Genomic DNA, 17,091 nt, shown 5'->3' with positions numbered 1-17,091 from the left:
CAATTGACTGGAGGGCATCCACACTGCACTGCACTGATTTCTCATCCCATTAGCATCAAGGAAATTTAACAGGAATGACACAGGAATGGTACTACCAGGGTTTATTTGGTATACATGCTACATAATTTGGACATTTCTACTTTGAAGACATATTCACAGTATATTTCATGCAGCCTGGTAACACACATCAATATCCACAAACATTTTTTTCTCATTTTTGTTGCTCAAGGCTGTCTGAGATGATTGTAGTGTCACAGGCAAGTAGGATACTTACTAATGATAAACAAACACTTCAGATCAAAATGGTGTACAATACCTTAAGTAGTGGTTGTTTCACATTCTTTTCATACAGGAAAATGGCTTTCCCTGCTTTGTTAAAATTTTTCGTTAGTAAGCAATCCGTCCATAATACATTTTGGCGCGTGGACTGTTCTTTTGGTTTCGTCAGACTGACGCACGTCAGGCGGAGGAATTTAAAATTCTCGAGTCCGAGGAATCGGGCCTTTCGTCGTAGTCCTCGTCCGCGTACATGGCCTGCTTGGGCACCACGGGACAGCCGTCCTCCTGGATTGTAATCCTGTGGTCATCGGAGGGGCGGGCGGGGAGGACCGGGGAGGTCCGGAAGACGCCGCCGGAGGCACCCGAGAAGGGCGACACGTACTGCGAGCGGAGCTGGTACTGCTGCTGCAGGGTCATGGTATTCCACAGAGTCACGTCGTTGTGCACGAAGGGGCTGGCCTGGCCGGCCCGGGAGAGCGAGCTGCGCAGCATCAGCGGGTAGCGGGGCGGCTGGGGGAAGGGGTGCTGCAGGGGCACTGCCAGCGGGCTGGGCACCACGCCGGAGGAGTCCGACGGGAAGCGCAGCGAGTCGGGCACCCTGAAGGCCGAGCCCACCGACCACTTGGAGGAGGACACCGGGTAGGACCCCAGGGTGTGCTCGAAGAGGTGCCCGCTGGAGGGCAGCAGGAGGGCCTCGGAGGGCTCGCCGGGCGGCCTCTCGGAGCCCAGCGCGGAGCGGCTGGAGAGGAGCACCTCGATGGCGCCCACCAGGTCCCCCCCGCAGCCCTTCAGGATGAGCTCCAGGACGGCCGGCTTGTGGGCGGGGAAGATCTTCTTCAGCACCTCCAGCGGGGGGCGGTTGGTCTTGAGGCTGAAGGGCAGCGAGACAGACCCGGACAGGCCCTCGATGAGCAGGCTCTGCTCCCCGTGGTACTTGGGGCTGTCGGATTTGGCCTCCAGCTCGACGCTGCCCTTCTGCAGACTGTAGCGGCTGTCCTCCAGCGCCGGGGGGCCGTCGGGACCCTCGGGGGTGTAGCACGGGTTGGCTTTGGGTCCCTCTGGGGAGCTCACCTGGTCCTGCTCCTTGTCACTGCTGCTGCCTCCGTTTTCAGGCCCCGACTGCTCTCCAGAGAGGTCCTCGCTCGGGTCTGAAAATCAATACAAAACCATCAGACTAATGAATCTAAATGCTGTCTGTATTAAAGACAGCGACATGACTATATGGATCCTGTCACACATATAAAACCAAATTATAATAACTTTAAGAATTTACAAATGTTAATGAACCTTACAGTAATACTCACAACAGCTAATTAAATGATTTTCTTAAGGTGGGTAATTTAATGGCGGACTTATTATGTAGGTCCTTATTCTCCTTATCCTTTTGTACTTTCACATGTTCCATATTCATCAGTGCTTTGATCCTAATAAGTTATTAAATATGAGTGCTTCTTAAAAAATTATTATATCTGTCTATTTATATTTGTTAGAACTGAAAGAAAATAGAGAAAAACTTTTTTCTCCTCTGTCACTTTCCCTCCCCTGGACCAGGTTAATCTAGTGAGTCTCTTCCTTCCAGAGGAGAAATGCAACACACAGGCAATAGGTTATCAACTTGTCTTCACCTCTTGGATTTATGAAGATGTATTTTTCTTTCTGGAGAGCTGTTAACAGAAAGTGCTGACTGTCTGGCACTGAGGAATCTCCCATCAATGCGTTTTGACCACATTTTGTAAACAAATTGCCTGTTGCTTGGTAACATTTCACTTGAGTTTGACCCTTCCAAAAATTATTGTTATTACATTCGATTTACGCTGTCCCGCTTTGATTACTGTAATCTTTTAAACTATGAAGTTCATTCATCAGATTGAAACGGGCTTGATGGCAAGTCAATACCAATTTCCTCTGGTCTTTTCTCTATGTTTTCTTAACTAATAGTTGTGGTTTATACAACAACATCTAATGCTGCTGAATACGATATGCAGTTTCTATTCATATAGGTTTAAAGATAAGAAAATAAGCTCTGCGTGTATCATTTTAAGAGACACGTCATTTATGCCACTTAGTCTTGGTTTTAACTGAAGAATAATGACCTGTTGCAAACCGTTTTAAGTGAGATTGTTGTATCTTATATTTTCTGCACAACTGTCATTTACCACTGTATGAATGGCATTGATAATTTCTTAATCGGCGAATACCGCTTTCTGTTTTGATAAATGACGATAATGCGTGCAGGCATCGTCCTTTCTTTAAATTCTCATGCGTGACGTTGTTATTCCATTTTGTCACTGAAATTACAAACCTTCTCAATTCCTGGATTAATCCCAAGACGAAAAATTTGGCGTTGCCAAGAATTTATGTGCATAGACTGATGTAATCAGAATATGCACATAAAAGTACGGAAATAACTGGGACATTTTTGAGATATTATCGTTGGTCTGATTTTGCGGTACAGGAGAGGTTGCGCTACATTGGAAAAAATGCATTAATTTAATTCATGATCAGTTGTTCCAATTTTATCATCTATTTCTATTTAATAATAGAGGATTGTGCAATTACCTGGGAAAGCATGGAACTGTGGTTAGGCGTATACCGAAAGTTAACACTTATTTAACATATTTTGGCCGGCAATAACTATAATTTGTTGTTGCAAATTGTTGTAGCTCTTTCAACCCCGTATTGTCAAATGTCACTATTATTATTATTATTATTATTATTATTATTATTGTTGTTGTTGTTGTTGTTGTTGCTACATTAATGGCATTTCCATTCATTTATCTTCATTTTGGGAACCGTTAACTGGTAGGCCCTATATGCAGTACAAAGAATTTTCAATTTTAAAATTAAAGGTTAAAGTAGCCTACACAAAATACAACAATTCACCACAATTATATGATTAAAGGCATAGGCATATCCGCAATAATAAAAAGTTCTATACAACATCAGTGTGCATGTCTGAACATTTTACTTTCAGTTAAGGTTGCATTCTAAAAACGGTATTCCAATCGAATAAAACATACCAGATATGGTATGTAAAATTAGCCTCCAATTGATCTTTAAAATATTAATAAATTGAATTGACTTTAATCAAAAGTAAAATAGATGTCGGTATTTGTTAATCATTTTCTTGTAAATAAATGTTTGTCCAAGCCTGAGGCCAAAAAACAATAAACCGTATTTATTTTAAGTGCAAACAACAATAATAGACCTAAGTTTATTATGAGTTATCCGTTTATGACTTTAACTATGTCTTGAATATTGCCTCTCATAATATCACTTCGGAATGTCGTAAAAAAAAGATGAATAAAAACGCATAGCATCTTTACAGCACTCATAATCACAATTACTTGATTCATGTTTTTGTTTGTATTGTTTTAGTCTTATGCATTTTAATTAGGCCTGCATGGAAAACAGTATTCTCAAAGTCACATCAAAAATAAATTCTATTATAGCTTTGTTATGTGATCCTTGAAAATGGCAAAATTTCTGAACGGATTGCGTCCTTGTCTATACACGATGTAACCTTGACATTACGGATTAAATGTTCTGTACATGGCATCAAATCAAATACAGGCAGTCGTCTGACATACAGGCTATTTACAAAGATCCTTGAACTCATCGACTGAGGTGCGTGCAAGCACGGAAAAGTAGATACTCTTGAGTTTACCGATAAAAAGGTTAAACTCAAGGAAAATATGGAGTATTTTGCACCTTTCATTATAATGCTGTAATAACACACCCCCGGCTACTTTCGAGTTTGTCAAAATCCAGGACACGTTAAAATATCGTCCTACAATAATGATAAATGGAAAGTATCATGAAGATAAGCTAAATTTAAATCAACTATCATCTAACTTTTAGTTTTAGAACATAAATTTGTCTCTCTCACCGATTGCGGGCTGGGTGCTGCCGGGTTGTTCTGCCGTCCACCGCAGGTCTATCTGCCCCGAGCGCGGGGGCACCCCTTGGTTACTCTCGCCGGCACCTGGGACGGAGATTCCCGGCAAAGTTCTCAGCGTTTCCGGTATGAGACTTTCTAAACTCTCGTTCGCTTGCTGCCTTCTCAGGGCTACCTGAGCTGCCATCACCCGCTGTCGCTCAATGATCAGGATGCATTTCTCACAGGTACAGTCTTTAAAGCGACAGTAACGCTTATGTCCTTTCAGCCAGGAGAGCACCCCGTGGTTTCTGCACCGGGCGCACTTTGGGGTCCTTTGAAGAGGTGCTCTGGGCTGGGAGACCGGGCCCCCCATGTAGAGGTAGGGTGATCCGTAGCCATTCATTTTTCACACGAGCCGAACAGCAGCTTTTTTGCCCAAAGATCTACCAGCACAAGTGCATCTGATACGCCGCAGGCTAGAGTGTCGGAAGCAGTCAGAGATCAAGCCCCAGTGCTGCTCGCTACACAAATGATAAGAGGTGTTGGCTCAGAGACGAGGATCCACCTTTCCCTGGCAATAAAGACGCGCATCAGGAGAGCTGACATGCGTTAATGGAGCCAAGTAACTAAATACTATCTCTCACATTACTGTCACCCGGTGACCAAATTACAGTGCCCCTCACCTCACCTTTTATGAGAAAATCATGCATAACAGTTAATGAAACGAGGTGTCCGAAACACGTTCTTTATGTGCGAGGATTCAAATACGTTTAATCTATGAATAAAGCCGTTTCTTATGTGCATTTGCATTATGCATTTGCAATCGCGGTTGTTTGTAAGAGGCTATACTTAATTACTCAACATTCTTTTTAGATTTAAACTTTTACCAGACTCTCTAAGGTTTTAATTAACATACAGAAACCCCCAAGAGCGTACGCGGTTTCAACAATACTGGAAAAAATGCATCGCACGGGTACCTTCATGCTTCGGCTTTGTAGGATTGTACATGATGCAATTAAGGTAATTATTGCATTACAACGGCACATAAATTACCTGATGGAAGTACTATAAAGTGGATTTGTGGATTAGTAGAACAAGCGTATTTAAACAATCTTACAATGAAATCACCGCTGCTCCTCTTATTGTAGCCAGCTGTCATTTAACTAGTTACAGGCAAGTAGCATTCCAAAATATGTAATGGTATCTTCCAATGCATAGAAAAGCTATATTCTTGTTTATTTATATTAATGTAGACCATGGCACTCTGAACTTTGCAACGAACCGTGGATTAATACGTTTAGAATTGCCTTGTAACTGCCGCTGTGAATCAAATTTGTCAAGACTATATAATATGGTAGATTACATTTTCGTGAACATCATTTATAAAATAACCACGATGAGTTGCAAATTTTCATTTACTTCCTTTGCATTATTTCAATTAGGCTAACAATGAAAATTTCAAGCATAGCTCTATAGTTTCTTTTTTATTGCAGACATTTGACTCTTCCTAACGTGTTTTCGTTCAGCTAATGCACATCATATATAGCTCTTAATATTTCCAGACGTCAAGGTTCTTTTAGTAATGTAATATTTTCATACTCAGGCTTTCTTGCAAACTTGCCGCCTACAGGGTCACAACGCATTTTATGACATGCACAAAACCTGAATGAAATTAGTTTGCAGTTTATGTAAGTAATGCGTTAATCTCTTAACTATGCTTGGATGCAAGGCCTCCAGTTCTTTCCTCTTTTGGCAGTGCGTCTAGTGAGGGGGTTGGAGTGTTAGTATGCTGAAATGTCCCATGCCTTGGCTTATAGAGCCTATTGAAACACAACACCGGACACCCCCGAGTCCCATTTCTGGTCTCAAAAGGGTTTATTCAAGCAAATAATGGGATCCCAGCAGAACGCCTTTCAGAACAGGGGGCTATGGTAAACTTCACCACATGGACTCCGTTTCCAGGGCTATTAAGCTTTTAATTGGAAAATAGCAGAGGAAATTTCAAGGTGACCATAATGCGCTTGCAGTTTGTGCAGGGCGAGTAAATTTGTAGACACCGGGAGTGGGAGGCAGCCGTGGAGGTGTACAGAGCAGCAATGCATAATACAATTATTTATGTTTTATGTCACCGTTAGGAGAGTGCATAAAATAGATAAATAAAATTTCTGTTCACCACTAAAGGTGACACCGGAAACTATTGTATAATGCTCACTAATATAGTTTATCTGTCACAATCTGTAGACAGGGAAGTAAAATCGTTTTATGATGCATTAAATTCTTATGTTCCAACTATTTAATGGGCGTGTTTAATTAATACAGAATAGAATAGAATAAAATACACTACGAATAGACTACGGACTTTATTATCTACATGTGCAGACTTAAGACATTAAGTAGAAACATTGCTGAAAAATACAGAAATCCATTCGCATTCATCCCTCCTACAGTCTAAACACATACCACAACTGATAATGTGTAAAAAATATAAATAACATAAAACAGCTGTCTGCCAGATGTGTATTCACAGACATGAGAGTGCACCAGTTAGCAATAATTAATGAAATGAATGACAGTAATAATAGTACAAGCATGTTCATAAGTGATTCCTATTCTAACAATAAACAATCCAAAAGAAAAAGCCTTAAAATTAGTGTAAATTATGAATCAGTGATGCATGATGGTAAATTTGTATTATGCCCCACAGAACTGTACACATTCAGTTATCCTTTGATATGATTATAAATTATTTTCCATGTGCAGATCTTTAACAACTGCTCATAGTATGTACATTCCTCTTTTTCTCACTGTAGAGGTTTATCATTGTTCTGCTTTTCTGCGAAAGGAACTATTTATTCTATCTGGCAATACATATCAACTCAAAGATGGCCCTCTCTTGGACATCTTACGTGGGTAACAATTTTACCTGTCCAAATGGTAGGACAATTATTAAAGCAATTCGAGCGAAGTGCTCTGCTGAAGTGTACAAGAGCTCTGTGCAGGCAGGGCTCAAATCTGCACACTATCACTTTTTGGTGATAAAACATAATTAATATGGGCTGTGTTGCCAGGTCAGGTTTTGAACTGATTCTGCAAACCTGAACAGGTGGGAAACTGCAGGTCCAGATGGGTCTGTGTGCCAGTAGACCTAATTGTGTTAGCGTACACTGTCTGCTCTCACTTTAAACTATCTGGCCTGGCCCTCATGGGTTCTGTTGATGTCAGCTCTGGTGATTAAGGGTTTTCAGCACTGACACCTTGGTTGTTTTGTGTTGAGGGCTCAGGGCTCAACGCCACAAGGTCATGAGTTCAAGTCCTGTATGTTTACATTGCACATGGGCTCCGCTGGGAATGAGTTACATTGTTAAACAGCATTAGCTGTGTAGCAGAGGGAGATCACAGGGATGCTTGTACGAAGCAACTGCTGCTTCAGTGAAAACCTTTAAACTCTCAAATTCCAGCAAAGCACAGTCCCTTAAGAAAATGCTGTTGCTGGGCAATGCATTACACATTACAGCACAGTGAAAGGTGATTGAAGAAATCTGAAACATTACAACTACAAGAACACATGACAGTAACAAGTATGAGTATTATGAGTAGAATAGTGCATTCTAAGAGAGAATGATAAATTTCAATGCGATGATAATGCGATGGCAGAGCAACAACCTTAATTTGGACAAAATAAGAATGGTAATAGCCTGTGTTTAATCTGAGAATGAAGTGTCCAATGTTTTAAATAATCCTACATTTCAAATGATGCCGGAGAATAACAAATGCAATATAATGCAGAGATATCTGAACACTGCATTCACTGAACGTTAAGAGTGCTATTATTATGGTGTGTTCATTTTAAACATATTCCAGGTTACTGTATAGACTATATAATTATTTTTCACAAAAATTGTGTGTAATATGTTCCCTAGGCATCACTTACACAGTTGGACAAATACAGTCCATTTCGATCACTAATGTATGCCATTGTATACGAATTAAAACGGTTGTCCCACTGGAGGCGTTTTACGATCCCATTCGAAGTTCCCCTAGTGTCGTTTTACCAGCGCGCTGCCATCACTGATATTTTATTTTATTCAATTTCATATCTCCCTCTGCGTACTCATTGGCAGCATTCATCATTTGAATAGATAATGATATGGGTGCGGAGATCGATCATCGCAATGAATACGAGGGCGCGACTCACACACTCGCGCACGAAAGGCCATCGGCGCACTGTGGTATATCAGTGCACCGGTCCATCGCCGCGTTATTTTGAAGGACAGCACGCAGGCCATAAACGACTCACCCCCTATAAATGTGCAATGAGATGGACTAACGCACCGGGCCTGTGCTGTCAGGGGTTCCTCCCTCTGTTATATAAAAACGCTATTTATTATCATCTAAAATATACTGAACAATTTACGGCTGGTATTTTATCTGACTTCAAATGAAAATGACTGTTTATTTCAAGTCAGCAGACGAGAGCTGGGTAAAATTATTCAGGGAGTGTGCGGTTGTTTTAATTAGACGAATTTAATGTTTTGGATCAAACAGTTGTATCGCCCTATTATCTTTTCATTGCAACAAAGTTATAAGAGGTGAAAGGCTACTGCTTAATATCAGCTGCTTCATCATGTATGTGGTGCCAGATGCCAGAGAACATTTGTCTAACCAAGGTACACACGCATGTCTGTAAAGAGAGTTTGTATATTTTTACTGGTAATGGTTTACATTGTGATGGTTTTTGTTTTCTAGTGAGCATCTACACTTAGATTATTTGATTTAATCAAAAATTGACCTGCTAGTTTGGGCTACTTGTTAAAACACCATTTATGCTCCCCCTAAACAAATTAACATCATTCACAAAATGACTGGCAAAGGAATAAAAAAAAAAATTAGGGTGCTAAGAAATGCCATAAAGGAAATCAGTATCTATGAAAATAAAGTGCAGTTGCTTATATGAAAATTAGGCATATATAGAAAATTAGAACACATTAAAAGCATATTTCATTTGGTCAATTCTATCAAAACAATGGCTTAATTCTGCCAGGATTTGAAGCTATAACAATGTAGATTAGGTCAATCTGGCAACACAGCACATCGTCTGTTACGACAGAGGTGAGATATTTCCAGTACATCAGCAGAATTTAACGCATGAATATACTTGTCCCCTGATAAGCGAAGTTGGATCAAAGCAGTCGCTCTGCCATTTCTGTCACAGAATATTGAATGTGTTGCATCAAGTTTCTTCTTAAGCTGCAGTGGGTGTATCCTTCATTGACTTCATTGTCAGTCGGCGAGTAGGTTTCACGTCAGTGAGTGATTGTTGGACATCTGTTCTGCGAAATGTAGCACCGATTATTCTTTGCGTGCAGCACCAAGGCCATTCAAATCACCGGGGCCCTGACAGCACCCCCCTCCTCCAGCGGCTCCACCCATTCCATTTAAATGTGAAGGGATTCAATGAGCAGGACTTCATTAATGCCCCCTCCGCCAAACTCTGAGAGGAGACTTCTCCTGCTCAGCCGAGCTGAATGGTAATGCCATGGAGCAGGAACACCGGACCCAGCTCCTGGAGGTTACACTCTGCATGTACGCTGAAGCTTATTGCAGCCAATTCCAGTGGATGCAAGTCATAGCATGAATAAAGTAGCCACAAATTTCATTTTTCTAATAATTACCATGGGTTGGATACCAGAACACATGTGATTCTCCTCTGGAACAGTTCAGACCCAAATCCCAACTGTATAATCTTGGACTCCCTATTATCTTTTTTGTTCCCTCTACATCTTTGTGAATTTGTCAGCAAATGAAATTAAAAAGGTGTATGTGTGTGTGTTTGTGTAGGACTATATAAATAAGATAAATTTGTGTTCAATCTCACAATTAAGGTTTCTTGTCCTTAACTTTGAGCAAGCAGGATGCAAAATAACATGGCACTTGAATATATTTCCAATGTCCTCCTTGGAGTAAGTTCAGTCAACCCTCCTGTGACCCCCCCCCCCCCCCCCCCATCAACTTTTAGTTCAATTCTGCAGAAATCGCTTTTCAATCAGACCAGATCTAGTTTCAATGCAGGCCTCTTAGTCTGTACCACCTCCCTCTGGACACAATTCCTATTTGCTATTCATATTTTGCATTTCATACATGACATAAAGCAGACAGTGCCCCTTAACTGTTAAGATTATGCTTGCAGTGACTATCCAAACCAGTAACACAAGATAGTATGGCTAACCGGGCCATTGCCTCAGCTATAAAATTAGCAAAACGTAAAATTTACACTTCGCCTACAGCAGCATCAATGCACAACAGTTCATTTATACTAAGAAAAACATACAATACAAATCCCTGCATTTGGTGAGCATTTGACACCAAATTAAGATTTGTGCTATTTTTGCGGCTATCAGATTAATGATGATCTGGAAGATGTGGTATGCATGAATAAATGAATGAATGAATGAATGAATAAATGAATGAAGTGAGTGAGCAAGTGAGTGAGCAAGTGGAGGGGACTTGATAAATCATTGGAGCATGACTATCAGGTGCTGAGTTGGCCAACTCATGATGGGCCAAATGAAAGGGATGGCGAGGGACTTGGGAGGCCCAGAGTGAGAGGCCACATAGAGAGATGAGAGATGGATGATAAGAGCTCGGTGATAATGAGCCAGCATGCAGATTCTACGCAGGAAATGAGCCATAACAATGGAGCCAGTGAAGAGAGCAAAGTGCTGGGTGCAGTGGAAGTGAGGTAACAACTAAATGGGGTGGGTTTGTGAACTAGCCTGTCGTGGCAGGAATGCGTAGAGGAGTGACACATGATTAGCAAGTAGCTGCTCTAGGTCAGACAAAAGTAGTTTCCGAGCTGCAGTATACACTATGTAAATGTTGAAATGTATGCCTTTCAATGCAAAAGAGGCACTAAAGTGTTTTCTGTGTACGTTTATTGCGTGAATCATGTATAGATACGCGTATTCAGTTGAGATAAATTGGCAGCCTGCTAACTTGGCACAACCAAATTTGCACTGCACTGTTAGGTGTCTATAATAAAGTGTGGTGTGTATGTTGACAGCTAATGATTTTGCAGATGTTAGAATGTCTGTGTTGTCAGGAGTGAACACCACAACTGCTTCTTATGAGAATGAGGTGGGAAGTCTACACACTAATGATGTGACCTGTGCTGCCATTAAAACAGATTACTGTGTCATTGAGTGTGTCAGGGAGAGCACATTTATTAAGCACGTAAGATATTACAGGTGTAGTGCATTGCAAAGTGTTTAAAGTGTTATCTGAGCTTGTGGCATTTACACTTGTACCGCCAATGGTAATTAATGTCGTACAACAGTATTTACAGCACAGACAGGCCACATTAATATGTGTTCCTGTATAACAGAGGCTGTGCTATACAAGCTGTGATATTACTATGGTTCATATAATGTACAAATCTCAATTTACTGAAAATATTGTTAATCAAGCTGTTATACTATGCAAGTGTATATTAATTACTAGTTATCTCATATCTTTCATTTTATCAGAGTTCAGTCAGATATATGATATGGAGCATTTACCCATATCATTCAAAATATTCACTTGAACATTACCTTCCTTTAAGGGACATGGAGACATAATATCTTTTTTTCCTGGCATTAGCAGCTAAGCAGTGATAAAACATTATAATTTTCTCGCTTTGTATTTCTTAATACTCAGTACATTCAGTTAAAGGCTGACTTTACAAGCCAAACTGCACCTTTCCAGTCTTTAAATGTAATGATTTCATTCTCAGTCTTCACCACTGGCCTGCAGGGGGTGCACTACTTGTAGGGGTTTTACTGAGGTGAAATGTTCTCTCAGAAGTGTCAACAAGACAATGAAGGTCACCTTCTGCCCCAGGTTAAACGCCCCACAGCAACGATGGGATCTTTTCTCTGACTAACAACTCCAGACCTCCTTCCTTCTTTAGCATCCTTATTTACCCACGCTTATTAAACATTAATCACGGCTTTCATACGGCTATAATCACGTTATACTTTTTTTTTCCTCTTTTAAATTGAAAGCTAGATTCCGCAGAAAACAATCCCCAGGTCCTTGCATCCACAGCGTGCGTGCTTACCATTATTTGAGCGGGCCTGGAGGTGTCTTTGAGATGACGTCTGCTTTATCTATCGCGCGTGGGACATGATTCATGGCGCAATAGGAACCCAAGAAAAACAAATCCGCCGACACTTTCTCCCGGGGCTTGTACACAGCCCGGGAGCAGCAACATAAGGACACGGCTCTGCAGCTCGCGCCACTGACAACCGTGATGAAATGGTCTTCCTTAACTAAACTCATAAAGCACGGAGCAATAAAACTCAATCTTCTGTAAAATCCAATTAAGTCATTATCTGACTGATTGTATCTTTAATTGAAAACAGAAGTGACAGTAAATTTCTGTGATATATCAGGATCAATCGATACCGCTGTACGATCCAGTCTCGAGAAGTGATTTATAATGTCAAACCCATATAGGTAACTCCACATTATTCTCTCTGAAACCACTGGTGGATGAAATTAAGAGTAAGTGCATTTAATAAAAAACAAGATGGTCAGGTTATTGATTACAACAGATGGGGCAGAATCAAATAGATGTTTTCTAAGCACAGAGCAAAGAAAATACAAGTAATTTTCCTTTTCCATTTTATTGTACCCCCTACACGTATGCACGTACATACACACAGTGAAATTCAGTCATCAATAACATTTTTATTTCCATAAACCAAATAGCTACAATAAACACTCGGATATTCCAAATGACTTCTGTTGCTGTTGTGTGAAAACAAAACAACAGCCATACTTGTAACGTAATCCAAAATTAATCTCTATAAAACACTTTGCATCCGACTTGTTATTATCCACAATTTTCACAAACACAGCACAACAGTCATCTAACACCATAAACAAGAGTTGTGTTGACGCAGCAGTTATGATATGAATTCATTTCTGGAAAGTAATTCATCAAGACAATGGGTAATAAATGAAAGAGCATTGCTTGAATACTGCCCTCTCTAAATGTTTTCCATTCTACCTTTTTCTGGTATCTCAGTTCCCTTGATTTCTTAATAAAACAAGTGATCTAATGATGAATATCATGTACATCCAAATCTTATGGTTATTCAGAACAAATCTCTTTTGGGTCAGTGTAGACATATGAGAGAGGACAAAGGAACTTTGAAGAACTCTCATTTTTTTAATAGGGGTCAGGCCATATATCTGTGTCTTTGAAACAGTGTCATAAAAAAGTCGCCTTGTACTACAGGTTTTCAGTGCAATTATTTTTAAAACAGACCATTTCAATTTTGCATATTTGCATAGCCGCCACCATGTATCAATACACCACTGAATGCTGGTGAGGACAGAGAGGATGGCAGAGAAAGTGAACTTGCGATATTAAAGGGAGATTTGGGAAGGGAAGGAAGGAAGGGGAAATTCCAAGATGACTGAAAACACGTTTAAGGAAACCTATTAATGGATATGAATGGCAACAAAAATACAGTGTATAAAAATGGACCTGCTGGGATCTTTGGCTTAATCTGGAGTCCAGTCTATCACAGATCCAGATCGTGGCCATAAGACAGCATTGCAATGCCTCCCAGAGGACGTGCTAGAGCAGAAAGGTCAGCCCTGAGTGGACACTGGAACCTAAAAGGCCATCCCTACAAAAACATGTTGAGAATATATTTTTTACCACAATCAATATATTGAAATTATGAAAATGATTACCATTTCGGTATACTTCAATATATCTCTGCTTTGCATTTTAAACATGTTAACATTTCAAATATATTTGCAATATATTTCTGGGATGAACAATGTAATTGTCTGTATATTTCTCAATATATCTCTCAAAAAATCAGTAGAGTCAATACAGGACGCCTACAGGTATAAGTGGAGCTCCAGGAGCAAGAGGAGGAATCCAATCCAACAGTGACCTTGCATAGTGTGGCTAAAGGGCAGTGTTCCAGGTCCCCCAGGGGGGCCCTTTTGAATGAAAACAAGCCCACCTGGATGGAAATGAGGAAGAAGAATCTTGAGGGTTCCCACCAGACAAAGTTATTCGTCAAATCCTAGATGTTATGGATCCCTTCTTTGGTAAAGCTCTGCAAAAACAGGAGAAGATTAGGGGGCATGATGTAACAGTAAGAAGAAATGCACCAGACAGAGGCCAGGCCTGTGGTGATCTGTCTAATTAACTGAATTGTCATCATCGCAAACTTCAGATGTTTAGATCTTCATGACTAAATTACAGACATTTTTAATTATTACTTAAAAGGTTCTTACACAATATTCACAGAAGTTTGTCAGACACAAAAAAGTAAAAGATGCTTTTTGCTCAAGACCAAACAACCAGCAGTGTCAAGGCAGTTTTGATTTTACTGCAATTATAATTGAAAGGTACCTCTGTCCAGGGTGACTTGCATGTTGTCTTAATTATTTGTAGAGCTGGGCATTGGCTGTAGACCTAAAAAAGTCTAAGCAGATTTTTTAAAATCGTTGATTATCAATTGTAAATTATTACCATTATTTATGGTTGTGTGAATATTTATTGTTTATTAATATTGATGTTTAAAATCATTTGATGCAATTTCTGTATAAAAAAATTAAAAGAATATATGGTAACTAATGGAAAATGACATCAAAACATCTATATTTGCTCTCCAAGCAAAAGCTAGTTAAGGCAATCACTGGACAGTATTTCAGGTAAAGAAATGCTTGTTTTATCAATAAATACATTAATGCAAAAACAAAAACAAAAAAAAAAACAGAACCTCCAGGTATCGGGATCACCAGGCCAATTATGAAATATAGTTCAGACAACAGTGCCACATGTCAAAATGAGTATTGATCATGGCCTTTTGGACACCAGTGATTTGTTGTTTGCTTGTACAGTCAATAGTGAAAAATGAATACCTTTACCTTTGGCAGCCACATTGCTGAGCGAAATCAAATAAAAACAAAATCTCTATGCTTGGTCTCTGGACGTTTTGTGACCCAGCACCAGCACTGTTTGAGAACAGCACAAATAGCAACATGTCATACCTCAAGGTGTCACAGAGGGAGTGCAAACTTTCATCTTTCAGCAATGCAACACGTTTTAATCACAAAAACTGTTGACACCAAGAGGGATATTGCAAAGAACAATACATTTACCAGATGTAAATCGTACTCACTTTTTATTTGGCACACCAACCCACAACATTGTGCTATTTAGACCATGACAAAATTCATAAAAAATGTCTGAAAGACTGAAAAAGCTTTCAGAGAGCCCCAAAATAACACTTAATTAAAGGGCATCCAGCCTTCAGCTCGGTCACTACCTTCACTAACTCTCACTCAGCGCCTGCATATATACAGATATTACTATGTTGCCATCGTCGATCAAAGTTATGAGTCAGTAAAGACACATGAACCTAATTCACTGGGTTTCTGACCTTCATAACCTGAGTGGATATCATCTGTTCAATTTCCAACCCACGCCCACACCCCCCCCCCCCAACCAACCCCACCCCCGAAGTCCCGCCAACCAGCCCCTTCTTTCTCTCTCTCTCCCCTCCACCATGAAGGTAATTAAGGAGCAATGGAAGGGAGTCATTTCTCTCCTCATTAACTTTCTGATTGGTTTCTGCCTCAGGACTATGCCGGCCTGCAGTTTGTCACCGCTTCCAAACGGGCCGATCGTTAATACTTGTGTTTGTGTAGCTAACCGCGTGGTCTTTTCACGGGCCCTTGTACAGCAATAATGCACAGCGCTGTGGATTAGCACTTTGCGTGTTAATCCACTCGGTATTCATCAGGCAGAAATCTATGATCTAATTACAGCAGGGAAGTGCACTGAAGGCTGGGAGCAGGACTCGTTTGTGGGGGGGGGGGTTTAGTGGGGTTGGGGGGGGGGGGGGGGTTGGGGTTAAATCACATCAGGTTGTTGGGTGACCAGTCATATTCTGTGTCAGGGTTTCATTGTGTTTGATCATTTATGTTATGGAATTCAATACTGATTATTGTCAAGGGAATCAACAGCGTGATGAACTTCTCTGATCTCTGATGATATTTTTTTGGAAATCAACGCATTTCTCTAAGAATATTCTGACTTGTACCTCCATGAGAGATATTTTCTGTGAGTGCTTACCTTTGCTAATAAATGTATTTCTGAATAACAGCACACAGGTAAATCCAAATTGGTTCTTTTGAGTTAGCAAAGGTGCACTCTACATTGACAGGTGTTCTCAACGGAGCAAACTGTACCTCAGAGAGCTTCATGTCACTTTGAGATGAAAGCTGGGGGACAAAGGCCTCTTTCTACGCACTGACAGGGATTCAACATCGTCCAAGAATCACACGCGTCTCTCATGTAAACATTACTGAAACAAGAGCTGGCTTTCTCTCTCTGTTTTCTAAAGGTGCCATTTCCTCTGCACTTTTGCCCCAGTCACCCACATTCGACTTTCTATCTTAGATTTCCAAACTATTAAGCCTTCTTTGTGTGGTTTGACAAAAGAAGGAATTTTTTAAACCCACAGAAAGGGGACAAGAAAAGCTAGATGATTTCTGGGGTTGAAAAGAGGAACACAAAGGCCTAGCAGCGAGAGGAGAGGTCCATTCAGACCAACAAACCGTGAATAAGCTCTCTCTCTCCTGGACTCATCCCTACACCAGGGAGAGAGCTATGATAACTCCTCCACTTCAATGAACATGAACGAGCTACATTTGCACCTCCGATACCCCTTTAGAAGTAAAGCCTTCTAAAATCTCAAGGGTTTCTTGCTTTATCACAGTCTGAGTTACATTCGCCTGTAGCCCTCCACCCCCCCCCCCCCAACACACACACACAGTATATTCAGTGTGAGTTGGAGTATCATTGAATGATATGATATGATATGATATGACATGACATGACAGGACATGATGTT

At 40.5% G+C, this 17,091-nt stretch overlaps 1 protein-coding gene across 2 annotated transcripts; it reads right to left on the bottom strand.

Annotated features, from left to right (window-relative positions):
* Positions 1-425: 425 nt before the first annotated feature.
* dmrt3a (doublesex and mab-3 related transcription factor 3a) lies at positions 426-4,626 on the bottom strand. Of its 2 annotated transcripts, none has more exons than XM_036527810.1 (2): positions 4,150-4,626; positions 426-1,420 (listed from the first exon to the last, which is right to left on the bottom strand). In XM_036527810.1, the coding sequence occupies exons 1-2, from the start codon at positions 4,560-4,562 to the stop codon at positions 460-462; spliced, it is 1,374 nt and encodes a 457-aa protein (XP_036383703.1). In that variant the 5' UTR covers positions 4,563-4,626; the 3' UTR covers positions 426-459. The 2 variants fall into 2 exon arrangements, with proteins under 2 accessions (XP_036383703.1, XP_036383702.1); XM_036527809.1 differs by having other exon boundaries at positions 426-1,427; positions 4,169-4,626.
* Positions 4,627-17,091: the final 12,465 nt, after the last annotated feature.

This window comes from Megalops cyprinoides, chromosome 4 (assembly GCF_013368585.1).
Source record: "Megalops cyprinoides isolate fMegCyp1 chromosome 4, fMegCyp1.pri, whole genome shotgun sequence".
Taxonomy (NCBI): Eukaryota; Metazoa; Chordata; class Actinopteri; order Elopiformes; family Megalopidae; genus Megalops; species Megalops cyprinoides.
This window is presented reverse-complemented; position numbering and strand designations above follow the sequence as displayed.

Excerpts from the sequence above, each read along its gene's own strand:
- dmrt3a (XM_036527810.1), bottom strand. The coding sequence starts at position 4,562 with ATGAATGGCTACGGATCACCCTACCTCTACATGGGGGGCCCGGTCTCC. Across the intron at positions 1,421-4,149 it reads GGTGAGAGAGACAAATTTAT|CGAGGACCTCTCTGGAGAGC; the intron begins GTTCTAAAACTA and ends TTCAGACCCGAG.